This window comes from Anarrhichthys ocellatus, unplaced genomic scaffold (genome assembly GCF_004355925.1).
Source record: "Anarrhichthys ocellatus isolate YVR2014 unplaced genomic scaffold, GSC_Weel_1.0 scaffold93, whole genome shotgun sequence".
NCBI lineage: Eukaryota > Metazoa > Chordata > Actinopteri > Perciformes > Anarhichadidae > Anarrhichthys > Anarrhichthys ocellatus.
Genome location: NW_022280123.1, coordinates 838558 through 851853, shown reverse-complemented (window position 1 = coordinate 851853; position 13296 = coordinate 838558). Strand labels below are relative to the sequence as shown.

General features: G+C 42.7%; 1 protein-coding gene across 1 annotated transcript in view; it reads left to right on the top strand.

The window, feature by feature from the left end:
- LOC116398925 (ran-binding protein 10-like) overlaps window positions 1-12114 on the top strand; it is a 13733-nt gene extending 1619 nt beyond the window's left edge. The window contains exons 2-3 of the mRNA XM_031875681.1: window positions 7729-7840; window positions 10667-12114. Coding sequence (XP_031731541.1) covers window positions 7729-7840; window positions 10667-10727 — 173 coding nt within the window. The 3' untranslated portion in view covers window positions 10728-12114. The remainder of the gene's footprint in view (window positions 1-7728; window positions 7841-10666) is intronic.
- The last annotated feature ends 1182 nt before the right edge of the window (window positions 12115-13296 follow it).

The following is a 13296-nucleotide window of genomic DNA, read 5'->3' as shown; positions in this document are numbered from 1 at the left end:
CTATATCTATATATATATATATATATATATCTCCAGCTCCAGCTCCTAAATCAAAACAATGTGACTCTATGTGAAGTCCTGTTCACAGTCGTTTGCCTGCTCTGTTATTTTTCGTCAGGCGACACGTCAGGGCAGCCCCCCCTCCACTAGCTAGCCCTGCATTTAAGGCTAGGAAAAATCCCCACGGAGGCATCGCGAGGCCACTGTGGGCCCTGTTGGCTGTTTACATCAGTGGAACATGCAGAGGATGCAGGCAGGCTGTGTAACTCATTTTGGAAAGCTTATTTGGCACAGATGTAGTGACGGCCCTGCTGTTTGTGAAAAGCAGGGACGGCTTCTTTTTTTTTTTTTTGGTGTTTGTTAAAATCAAGACTTTGTCAGATAAAACCCACAGATTATTTGATGCATAATGGATCAGATCCCCGCTGTTGATATAGACAGTGGCCAAATTTAATATAAGCCCACATTCGGTTTTATCAGTGGAGTAGATTTCGGACGCTGCTTTTATTGATTCGTTTTGAAAATGTGACAAAAAGAGACATAGTTTTTCTTGTGCCTCCCATTATAATCAATACTATTGCGATCCTAGCATTCTGTCTCGAATTACCCATGCAGTTGTCACAGCTGTGGCATTGGCACAGAATGATGAATGGGGCCCATGTATGTCTGCAGATAAGACGTGTCATGTCATGTTAGGGTTGTTTATGTAGGTCATTGAGTCTTTATGTCTATGAGAAATGCCCAGATTATGTGACACAGCACAATTGTTCAGGGATGATGTATAAATAGGTCTATTCTGGAGTGTGCAGGATGATTCCTCTCCTGGTAGTTTTAGCTCCTGCTCTGTTCCCTCACCCTTGTGGTTTGAATGCTATTTTGACCAGTGTGCCAATTTTCTCTGTTCAAGGCCACACCGTGTCTACGCAGTCCTGCTTGTGCACAGACAGATTCATTTATCCAGTCTCAATAGATAGGTACATAAATAAACACTGCAAACATGTTGACTTAGTGGCTATGAAAACACCAATGAGTGCACATCATTTTTTTTTTTTTTTTTTTTTTTATTGACATAAACTGTAGCTCTCTGGCCATTTCTCTGCTTTATTATGATGTAGAGATGTGGGAGCAAATATTATTAGTTAGAATTGCCTGAATTAAACATCACCAGCAGGGAACATATCAAGCAACAGAAATGGGCTTGGAGCAACTTAAGTTTGATGACCTGGCCTGAACCAGTTTCTAGTTTGTGATATTAGCTAACCTTGCTCATCATGTCATGTTGCTAATCATTAAATCTATTTCAAGCTGAAAACACATTCTAATATCTGGGAACCAGACAAATTAGTTTGGACAGATTTCCAGCAGCCTGGCCAATCCCAACCGTTTATCGGACACAGGGCGTGTTTGAGACGATGGCTGTGCAGAGGAGCGCTGTTAAGGCAATTTTAAAAAACAACCAAGATGGCTGCTGATGTGAAACTTTTCTGTTGAAGCCGCAATGGCGTCAGTTTCATTGAACTGCATGGTATGTTTTTGCTAAAAGAAGAAAAATCACCCACACTTCTCAAGCTTAGTGTTTACTGAACTTCCAACAGGATTTAGCAAAAGTTTCATACACCAACTCATGATATACCAGCTGATCTCTACCTTTTCCCCCACCTGTTTTGCCTCATGTCCCGCCCAAATATACTTTGATTGGCTGGTACTGCTATGTTATGATTGGTCATCTTCACTGGTCCCTGGTAGCTCAGCGCTACGTCACATGTTGCGTTGCTCTGATTGGTTGAAGCTCTATCCAATTGCGTCCAGAGGCATTTTGTTCTTTGCCACCGATAACGCCCCCTGGGAAATGGAAAGGGAACTGAGAGGAAACTATTTTGCATTTGCGAATTGTTCCGGCGATGTCATGCTAATCCTAATAAGCTGTATGATGATTTTAAGAGTTTGGACCGATGGTAGCAACCTTTAGTATAGTACAAGTCTTTAGTAGGAGCAGAGGTGTTGCGCCCTTCTGTTGCCTATTCAACATGCACAACATTGTCGCTGGATGGTAGACGCAGCAGCAACCACACGCTGTTGGCCAGGTGTTGATATAACTGTCGATCAAAGGCTTTGCAATGCAATAAGTGAAGTACTTAAAGCTGCTTTAATCAGTATTTTTTATATTGACAATCATTTGACTGTAATGTATGTGGTGGTTAGCGCTGTCTCCTCACAGCTAGAGGGGCTCGATCCCGGGCTGCCAGGCCCCTCAGTGTGGAGTTTGCATGTCCTCCCTGTGTCAGTGTGTTTTTTCTCCAGGTTCTCCTCCCAGAGGCCAAAGACATGCAGCTTAGTTTAATTGAAGTCTCTAAATTGCCCGGTGATCGCCTGGCAACCGGTCCGCCTTCGCCCAATATCAGCTGGGATCGACTCCAGCCCCCCCCCCCCTGGATAGGATAAGAGGTTACAGATAATGAATAGCTTCTTTTAGACCCACTGTTTCCTACCTGCCCAGAACCAAATGGCTGACTAGCAACTAGCTGGTAAACTGGATGGGAGCATTTAGCAGCTAAAGAGCCAGATTTCCATGAGGAGTCACTCCAAAACAGATCTAAAGATGGACACAACCTAACATTATTGGTAAAGTTGCTCTGCTGCATGTGTAAATAATAAATTGTTTGCGAACAACTTCTTAAGGTCAATGATATGCACATGTTTGGATTACAATGTGTTGCGCTGCCCCCAAGGGTCCCACAAAAATCAATGAATGCAGCTTAAGCTCCTGCACTTGTGGCAGCACTTCACTCCAAATCTGTCGGGGATAATTCCCCTTCTTACGACACGAACCATGAGACGCTGACCCTCATCCGAACCACTCTGATGCAAAACCTCCCCAAGTGATGTAGGTCACAGCCTGACAAAGCTACAGCAACTGACAACTCCATCTATTGGAAAAAAATCTGACATGAAATCTTTAGGTCAACAAAGAGGGTTGGACATCCGCCAATCCTTGGCTATGCCTTAAAAATCTGTCCTTGTGAACAAAAAAATAAATAAAAATCACAAACAGAATGACCAAGCACAATAGAGTCATCTACTGAGAAAGCGCTTGACAAGGTGCCAAGAGTGAGGACAAAGCTTCTGGTCCAGTTATACAAGGACCTAATTGCTCATAGGAGCAGCCCCAGTGGCCCATAATCCCAGAGCTGTCCCTTCAGGACACCTTGGACTTGTTCAAGTCCTACTTTCACACAGAGAGTCAAAGAGAAACGGTACTGCAGAAACAAAAAGCAATATTCGAGCACTGCTAGAAGTTAGAAATCGTTGCCGTGTGCTCATTAAAATTATGGCTAATGGCAGTTTTTTTTCTAGGTTTCTTTGTGGCTGCATTGCATTTTTATGAAGTGGGTACTGTAGGTGGAGTGAAAGAATGATGAAACAGGGTTGGGACCGCTGTATTTAGCTACGGTAACTTTTTTTTAAACTATGGGTGTTTCCCAAAGTCAAGGAAAGAGCCTTCAACGGCTGAATTTCAAGAACGCTAGCTCACCGAATGCCACCGAAAAACTGTTCCAATTGACTTCTACCGAGCGCCGAGTCCTCGTTAAGAGAATTCCAAGGATGCATGTGTGTATCCTCCGCGCTCCTAAAACACCCAATATTAAATGCCTTTCCTTTCCAAACCAAACCACAGTTAGTGATTGTTTTAAGTAAAACGGCTAGGCTAACCAAAACGGGTTTGATGAGTCATATTTGGTTTCTGTTGAGTATGAATGAAGTTTGCTTTACTTCAGCGAGTTATAATTGCTATGTTTTTATTAATGGAGTCTGGTAGGTTTGAGGAGGGCATAAAGGCTGTTTCTTTTTGCATCTAACATGGTGAATTAAGGGTTTGTATTAAGACTTTATTTTGACCAAACCAGAGTTGGGGATCGTATTAACAGTGCCAAGACAAGACAGTCGTGATGAGTTTTATTTGGTTTCTATTGAGTTTGAATGAAGCGTTTTTTTTTTTTTTTACAATAGACGAGGTACATTTCAGTTTTGAAAGGGCCCCACACATTCACACAGCGATCCTGGCTGAGTCCAATCTTGTACTCAGGTTTAAGTTTGGCAGATCTTTGATGGGGATCCGATGAGGTATCTAAAGTCCACATACTACTATTACGGAGGGCATTTGTGGTTCAGGAGCGGGTTTTATTATCTTCTCATAGTGGATGGTTCAATCCCCGGCTCTGCCTGCCCATGTATCGCTGTGTCCTTGAACAAGACCCTGAACCCCGATTGCTCCCAGTCAGGAAGCCACCACCTTGAGTTCTACCCCCATAGGTGTGTGCTAAGCACTGTGGGTGAAAGTGCTTTATACAGTTAATTTTCATTATTTATTAAAGGCAGGGTTGGTAATCTTGAGAAACTAGCAAGATTACGCTAGATTTCAAAAAGTATCCAAGGTTAAATGTGCCAATCCTTCTTCAATAAAAGTAGCAGCTCGAGCTCCAAAAGTTGCTAATCTAGCAAGAAAGTCGCCAAGACGGCAACACTGACAAGCCCGTCCCTTCAGGCCTCCTTCCAAAGACACTCCTCCAAAATTATCGTGATGAACGTAAACAACGAACATGACTATTGTCAGCACTCGCAGCTGTTAATCTAGCAGCTTGAGCCAGACTCCGGTAATGAGTGTAGACAGGCAGAATACGTGCAGGTAGACGGGCAGGCAGCCTGAATAAAACGATTGGACGGGCCGTTACAGTCCTGCGACAGCCACAGATACCAGATCTTTTTTATTTTTATTTGTTATGATTGATTGATTGATTGATTGATGTCAGGATGATTGAGAATTTCAACAAAATATCAAAAAAAAATGTGAAGAAAGATTACCAACCCTGCCTTTAAGTTGTATGAATAAAATAGTATGATAAAATAGTTTGTACCACGCCCATGTAGTCATGAGAGGTCTAATCAGGGATCATAGGTGAAAACAGTGTGTAGGGTCTTCAAATGGTTTAAAACTTATTTTCATAGTTTTGGCCGTAATGCCTTTCTGTAATAATAATCTCTCTTTGCAACAGAATATTATTAGCCATCTATACCAACCACCAATTACAGTCAGACTGGATAGATGGCATACCGTTAGCTTGCGTGTTCAGATTGGCTACCCTCGATTTTCTATTGTACGGTGGAAGTGGGTTTCGGTGAGAGCTGTACAGACTCAACCGTTTGCACCAGCATGTTACGAGCAGTGTATTTCGGTGTATTTGTCAGTTGTTGTTGGTATTTTTTGTGTGGCATACCTACTGTGTTTCGGGCCAAACAATTCTTAATATCTTGCACTGTAAGTGCTGACCATACCCGTGTACACAAACGGGCAATATGTTACCCTGCACTGCACGGCCAGACCTGAGTATTAGTGCTTTTTACTCTTCTGCTGCTGCTGGCGGGAAGAGGAAGAGGACAATGTGGCGCTGTGGCCTTTGTTGCACTTGATGTTATTGAACCGATAGATTTTGCACTTTCCCCCCTGCTTGTGATCAAGCCCAGAACCCGGGATGTGATTACTGGTGTCCTAGTAAGCAATTACGGCCTCACTGTGCTGCGGGGGTGAGAGCGGGACATTAACCTTTCGATCCTTGACCTCTAGTAGAGCGGTTCAATGTCACATAACAGCTGAGAGCCTGCTTTCTCAAGAGGACAGTTTATTTCAGTTAAGTAGTTCGCATTTTCATGGAAAGGTTGCAATTTGGAGTACTGGTGTAGCAGTAGCTAGTTTTGTTGTAGTTGGAGGTTCACGTCTCTAAAACACCCGAACAGAGTTTCTGTCATTTAAGGGTAGCTGTTGTTGAAAGTAGCATGTCCCCTACCCATCTATGCAGCAGTAGGGAGACCTGCTGGCCTACTGGCGACTCATTTTCACAAGGAGCAGTTAAAAATAAACGCCACGAATGTTGCTGTGACCATCGGACCAGACAATCTCGCTCGCGCGCGCGCGCACACGCACACACACGTGTCAAGCATATGTTTATATTGTGTGTATTGCTAACGTTCTGCAAATTCTAATGCACTTTAATTAAATATGATGACGGTTTTGGGGAACGGTTGCATTAAATCGATCTCCTGTAAGCACTGTACTCGGTGTGATGAGTGTAAATGTTACATCAAATTCCCCAAAAAAAGTGAAGTATGTCATAGTTAAATATAGAACACAACACTAAGCTTGGTTTCAGTCAACTAGTACATTTGATCATAACGTTATGTCCTGTATGTTCCCAGCCGACACACACACACACACACACACACACACACACGGCAACAGCCTCAAGGTGTCTGCTGACAGCCAGCTGCTGCTTCGTTTAAGGTTACAGCCTATCTACATTTCATACATGCGCGCACGCGCACACACACACACACACACACACACACACACACACACACACACACACGGAGCTTACAATGACTTTATCAGAAGAGGCGGAGTCAGTCACTGGTGTGATTTGCATGTAACAGAAAGAGATGCACATGTTTACTCTAGAGCCTAGATGGCAGTTACACAACATGCTGCTGAACACGGTAGTCTCTCTCTCTCTCCCCCCCCCTCTCTCTCTCTCTCTGTCTCTGTCTCTCTCCCTCTCTCTCTCTCTCTCTGTCTCTCTCTCATATGACCCGAGGGATTGCATAAGCAGCCATCTGAATATAGGATGACAGATAGTATTGACTGTTTGTGCTTGAATCTAATTGAATCTAATTGGTCCAGAGACAGTACATTTACCACTGTATGTAAAGTCTATTATCTGTACGCATGCACAAAAATCCATGTCGCTTATAATGCAATTGTAGAAAAGTCACCTTAGGAAAAGTATGGGGGTACTAAGAGTCCTCTGTGAGCTTATGACTCATCACTAGAAGTTATTGCAGGTCCCGGTGCATCAAGTCAAAGTGTTAGATGAGACTGTGTCTGATCTGTGGATTGATATGACGTCGGAGAAAACGAAGTATGACAAAGAGGAGCTTGTTCGTGAAACAAAGGCTCAGGGATGGAAAAATAAAAGCTCTTGATAGATCACATTTACCAACTCTAGAACATCAGATGAGATAAGCTCAGACGAGCAAATCAGTGGAAAACCAAAGGCATTATCAGATTTGTGTCATATCATGTGTTTATAGTCACGTTAAGTTCACGGCACACAAGAGTTTTGAAATGTAAAAAAACATGCATAAAATGTCCACATAGCGAATAGGGATATAGTCTATTTTCTTTTTAAAAAGAAGCAGAAATTCCATTATTTTCTAAATGTTCCACTGCTACATGTGAGGAAGAGTTTGAAGCTGCAGTTAGATTTGCGAGACACAACAATTTTAAAGATGCTCAAAAACAGTTGCTACAAGATTATATCATACCATGAGAAAACAAAGATTTATTTATTTTTTTTCCACGAGCAGTCGGCTTTCCCTCCACTGGCTTTGGAATTAAACTCAGCCAACAACCGAACATGTTTGGGGAAACGGTCTTGTCTGCTACAGAATCAGCAGTCACATTTCCAACGTTATTCTAAAGCGCCATTTTGCGAGTGAAGGAAAACTGTTAATGGCAGGTTAATGCCACTTTGTCAACGGTTTGGTTTTATTCTTTCCAGATGAAGAAACTCGATGCCACCCTAAACCTTGACAATACATTTCCTAGAAGAGTTGACTTCTTACATGAAATGATGTTGCCATGTGGTTCACGTACACCTTGTAATTCTCCTCTTGCAGGCCACGGTAAGAACCACAAGGACGCAGCCTCGGTGCGAGCCACACACCCGATCCCTGCCGCCTGCGGGATCTACTACTTTGAGGTCAAGATTGTCAGCAAAGGTCGAGACGGGTAAGCAGATACGACTCTGTTCAAGCACGATAGACTGTTTAAGGTTGATAGAGTGGTGCAAGGGTGACGTATTTTTGTAGGCCAACCCGGAAGTTAGCATCACACTTGTTCCCTCGAGAAGAAAGCCGGTGGATACTGTCTGTCTGGAGTTCTGTGGTTTTATTTTCCTCCCTAATGTGTCAAACATCACTTTATCAGAGTGTACTTACTTTGTTTCCTGTGGTTGTTTTGGTAAGGTCAGTCATCCCGGGGTCACCGTGATGACTCGTGAATTTGTGAACTTGCTCCAGCAGCCTTTCCCTCACCTTGACTCTGCATTAAAAAACAGCAATCTTGATATGACTGTTCCAAGTCCATTGCCAAACACTCACTCACAACCACTATCAGAGCAGCTTCAGCCTCGTTGCCAATATCTGCATCAGCTGTCCTGTTCTCCAAACAGTTTAGTGCCACGACAGAAAGAGAGTTGCACTAACAGTGGCGGACATTGAAACTCATCTGCTGTGTCGGTGAAAAATAGGGACGTTACAACCCAAAAGTGGTGCCCTGGCCCATCAGATCTGAGGGCCATAACCTGACTGTCGAGGTTCTGTGTAGACGCACCAGAATTATTCAAATGCGACATTTGGCCCAGTTATTTCTAGAAACATGAATTATAAATGTACATCAAAAAACAGCAGAGAAGCAATGTCGAATTTTAATCGTGTTTTAGTGGTTCTTGATGATACATTTTTTTAAACTATTATTAGAAAAATAAATCTTAGTAGTATTCTGCAGGCACTAGTGCAAACCCCCCCCTCAAAAACTATCTTGTTCACATCTGGTTTCACAGATTGATCACGCTATTGCTTGTACTCGTATGTTGACCCGAGTACACTCTGTGCTAACCCAATGTTTACCCCTTGATTAAACCAATCCAGGCATTGTTTGCTCCAAGATAGCAGCCAGAATAGCTGACATCATGCCCTGCTCTTGAATTAACTGAATTAAATTGTACAGAAAGCGACATTACTGCCCCTTAGCTTAAGCATTTGCTGGCCTTGTTGTGGTTGTTGATCTGTACGAGTGACTCTGCAATTACTTTGCCAGGTGCTCATTCCTGGCTTTAAAAACTCACTTTTTGACTTGTACTCCTTCTCCTGGGAACCAAAACTCTCCTCCATCCTCCCCAGCAATAGTCTCAGGTTGCATAATATACTGTTAACACTCCTCAGTTCTAGTTGAGCACCTCAGTGCGAATAGAACAAACCAGTGGTATAAAAGACAACTGTGTTGTGGGAGTGTCTGTATGTGTAACTGCTACCTCAGCTGTAAATGGAAAGCCTTCCAAAGCATCTTAGCGACTTGAGTTAAAACACCAGACAGCACCGGTGTGACTGTCTGGAGTGATTGGACACTTGCATTTGAAGAATTGGTCAAAGGCTCAGTCAGATTTATTTAGTTTGACCGAAACTATGATTGTAATCTGATACAAAGCAAAGTCTAGGTGATCTGATGTTTCTATCCTTTTAGAATATCTCTCGGTGCTTCAATCGCTTTAGTGATGACTTAATGATTTCATCACCCGGGTAATCCTTATCATGTTTTGCCATGCTAGCGTCTTTAGGACCCAGCTGATATTAGTTGACCTGCATTGCCATGCAATTTTGTGCAGAAATTCATGGTCTCCAGAGGATGAGGCCTACTGACGTTGGTCTTATCCTGACCTTTTGTCTAGCACCAACAGCAGCTCAAAGTTTTTACTAATCGAGTGAAATATCTCAACAACCACACAATTTTGTAAAAATGTTCATTGTCCGCAGAAGATAAACCCTTCTTAAGTGATTCCAAGACTTTTCTCAAGCGCCACCATAAGAAATATCAATTATTCAGTGAAATGCCTCAACAACTGTTGGATGGATTCCAGTGAAATGTGGTGCAGACATTTATTTCCCCCCTCAGGGTGAATTGTAATATCTGTGGTGATCCCTTAACTTTTAATTTAAGGCCAACATAGAAAATGTTCAACTGATGTTAGCTTTTAGCTCAAAGTACAGCCTCTCAGAGCTGATGGCATAGCAGAGAACACTTTGTCTTGTTTTATAACGCCAGACCAAATTATGAAATCGCCCCAAGACAAACAGTTCTCTGGCGCGATACTGACTTATTCCTGTCACTCTGCGTCACAGTTCTTGTCTCACCCTCACTTCAATTTATTCGACAACTTCCTTAAAAACATCTTCCAGTTGACTAATGTGTCACTGCGTGTCTCTTCCTCCTCTTACATCCTAGATGTCACTGAGGAATAAGCAGGAAACTTGTGAATAGGGCCGTCCATTCGGCTCGGACAAGAAATAAGTCATTGCTGGGATTTGAGCGATGACATCGGCATGTGCCAAAGCGAGCCGAGACTGTGCCAGACACATTCAACTGACAATATTGATGACTCGTTCAATTGGGCAAAAAGGTTGTTTTTTTTCTTACGCTGTGCGTAAGCTTTCTTACACGGAAAGGATGCAGCCCAGACGCTTATCCTCGTGTGACGGACTTATGACGTCACCGCTGGCCCTTAAGCTTTTCATCGCTCGCTGTCACTTTTGATGTGACGATTCTCCCTTTTGAGGGAGCTCACTCTGCCATAACTAGTTCACATGTTGGGGAATAAGAAAGGAGATCAGAGACGGTGTGTTCAAAGTTACGTCTGCCTGATGCTGATCTGAATATATTTCACAGTTAACCCAACCTAAGCGTTGATACCCTGGGGTGGTCACGGATATGTTTAAATGTTGGTGCATGCTGTGTAAAATCTACTAAAGTTTGAATTTTTCCTTCTCTTCTTGTGTGCAGGTACATGGGCATCGGCCTGTCTGCCCAGGGAGTCAACATGAACAGACTGCCTGGTGAGTAACATGTGCATGATGTCACCATAACATGACCAGCGTGGGGGATAGATGGAAAGCTAGATAGGCATTTGTCAGATAGATCAATGCTGACATTAATTTAAGGATGTTACAGTGGGCAAGAAGGGTAGATGTCAATATTAATTGATGAAAGGATGGTGGGACAACAAGACCGAGTAAGTATATAAGTATTCCCAACGGAACATATGGCGAGTACTTAATCACGCCAATGTCCAGCGATAACTTTGGCTCGCTGACCTGGAGCCAGCATTTCAAACACTTAGCGGTCGGATCGGAACCATTGCGTTGGCAAGCCGGGGAGAAAAAAAGACATGTCATGCAGCTTTCTTTTCTTCTTTTTTTTCGAATTTGGTTACACACAGGACAGGACTCTGGAGGAGTTGGCCAAAACATGACCCTGAACTTTCCTAATTACTTATTGGCCCACCTTTCCAGCCCTTCAACCCCATTGGCTAAGATTACAATCAAGCATTGACGGTGCTGTACGGTGGTTGGTTTACTTAAGCCTTTACATCACTGAATAGGGAGGTATTATTTAGCAATGTAAACACTGAAAGAGGGTTCATTGTTAGAACAATTAGTCATTGTTTTCATCCCGGCCGTGGACATGTTTGGTGCCGGAGTACTAGTGGGGAGAGATGGTGTGGACGGACGATATCCCCTCGTGTGGAGGCAACATACAGATGTGGATGACAGGAATGAGGAAAGTGACAAGAAGCGGATTTTTCGGATAAGCGAAAGTAGCCAGAGAAGTGCCAACATTTATGAGATTTGGGGATGAAAGTGGGAGGACACTAGGCCGTGTGGCCTTGCTATAGTAATTGGATGTGGCTTGTGGATTCCGTCTGACAGCTGCAGAAAGAACATGTCGAGCATGTCACCGAGCAGTCATATGGATCAATGACATGATGTTGACTCTGGCTTGCTGTCTGACCTCAGAGTACTCTGACTTATGACAAACACTGCTTCTCACTTTGGAATCATAGATTGCTCAAACTGTATATTCCATAGAAAAAAAATTTGGTCCTAAAACACCAAAATATATGAATATAATATGCATTTTTATATACAGGATATTTGTGTGAACGTGTTTCTCACATATCTAACGGTGTCATCACAATACAATCTGTCAAAAATAACCTGTTAGTGTACTTTATTTGTTTAAATTATGAATTACATAGTGCGTTTAAGTAATTCCACATTTGATCTCATACGAACAACCATAAAACCAATTGGATTATTAACTGCTAGTTCATTATTGAAAGCATCACAGCCGTTCTAACCTTTAGTCCCTATTATGGCTTAAAGGTTCCGTGTGGAACTTTCTTGTAAACAAACCAAAGTCATGTTTATATTCTGTGTGACTCACCAAAATGCATTGTGTGTATCCTTGAGGTCCGTCAAAAGTATTGAATGCATTTTTTTGGCGTTGTATAACATTTGCAAAGCCAACTTTTGTAATATTCCCAACCGTGCGTTGTTTACACTCATGTTTGCTAGCTAGCTTCATTGCTACATTTGTTGTTGCGTTACAGCCACCGACTCTCCATCGGCGGATTAGCTTGTAATTGGCGACAGAAATGTGTATCGGGATGCCCATCTGCTCACGTGCATGTATGCCCACTGGTCAGCCTCAGAACGCCATCTAGTGAGCCACAGAGGTACTGCCAAATGGTTATATTATATTATAAAAACCTTTTTGAGTAATTTAGAGTACATTACATTACAGTCATTTAGCAGACGCTTTTATCCAAAGCGACTTACAATTCAGATTCTATCACATACACCGTAGGCACAGCTACGGGAGCAATTGTTTTGGGGGTTAAGTGTCTTGCTCAAGGACACATCGACATGCGACTAGCAGAGCCAGAGCCGGGGATCGAACCACCGACCCTCTGATTGAAGGACGGCCCTGCTCTCCACTTAGCTACAGTAGAGACAACATGTTTTGTTAGTTAGTTAGCTAGCTAACAGAGACACAAAATGGATCTGTTATTGAAACCTAAAAGTAATGTGGGATACAATCCTGCTGCAATTCTTTGGTCATTGCTGCCAACAGAAGCACACCACATATTTACAGCTCAGTTTATACTTTCTCCTGTTTTTGGGAAGTTGGTCCTCAGAATGTTTTAACAATCAGTAGTGGGCCTTAAGTTCCAAAAGGTTGAGAACCCCTGAGCTGAAAAACAGACACACATGGAAAGATGTTGCTCTATAGCGCCACTAGTGATCATAAAGTCCACAGTGTACCTTTAAGCCCCAAAATACTGGTTCGATCACCCTACATTTCGCTTAATGCAAGACAATGGACATTCATTGGCAAACTCCCATATTTTTCAAACTCCATTCCCCAGTGTGTAACCTCGTCTTACTCGTGTAAATTTATTGTCTCCACACCCAAACTGAGATAACCCAGATGACATCACTGTGACATCATCAGAGTTGTTTTTATGTCGAAGCTTCTCCAGAGCCGCAGATTACATTATACTTTAATATAACAGTACTCATCGTGATAAGTCAATTGACTTTGATGTGTAAAATGAGTGGAGCTCCCCT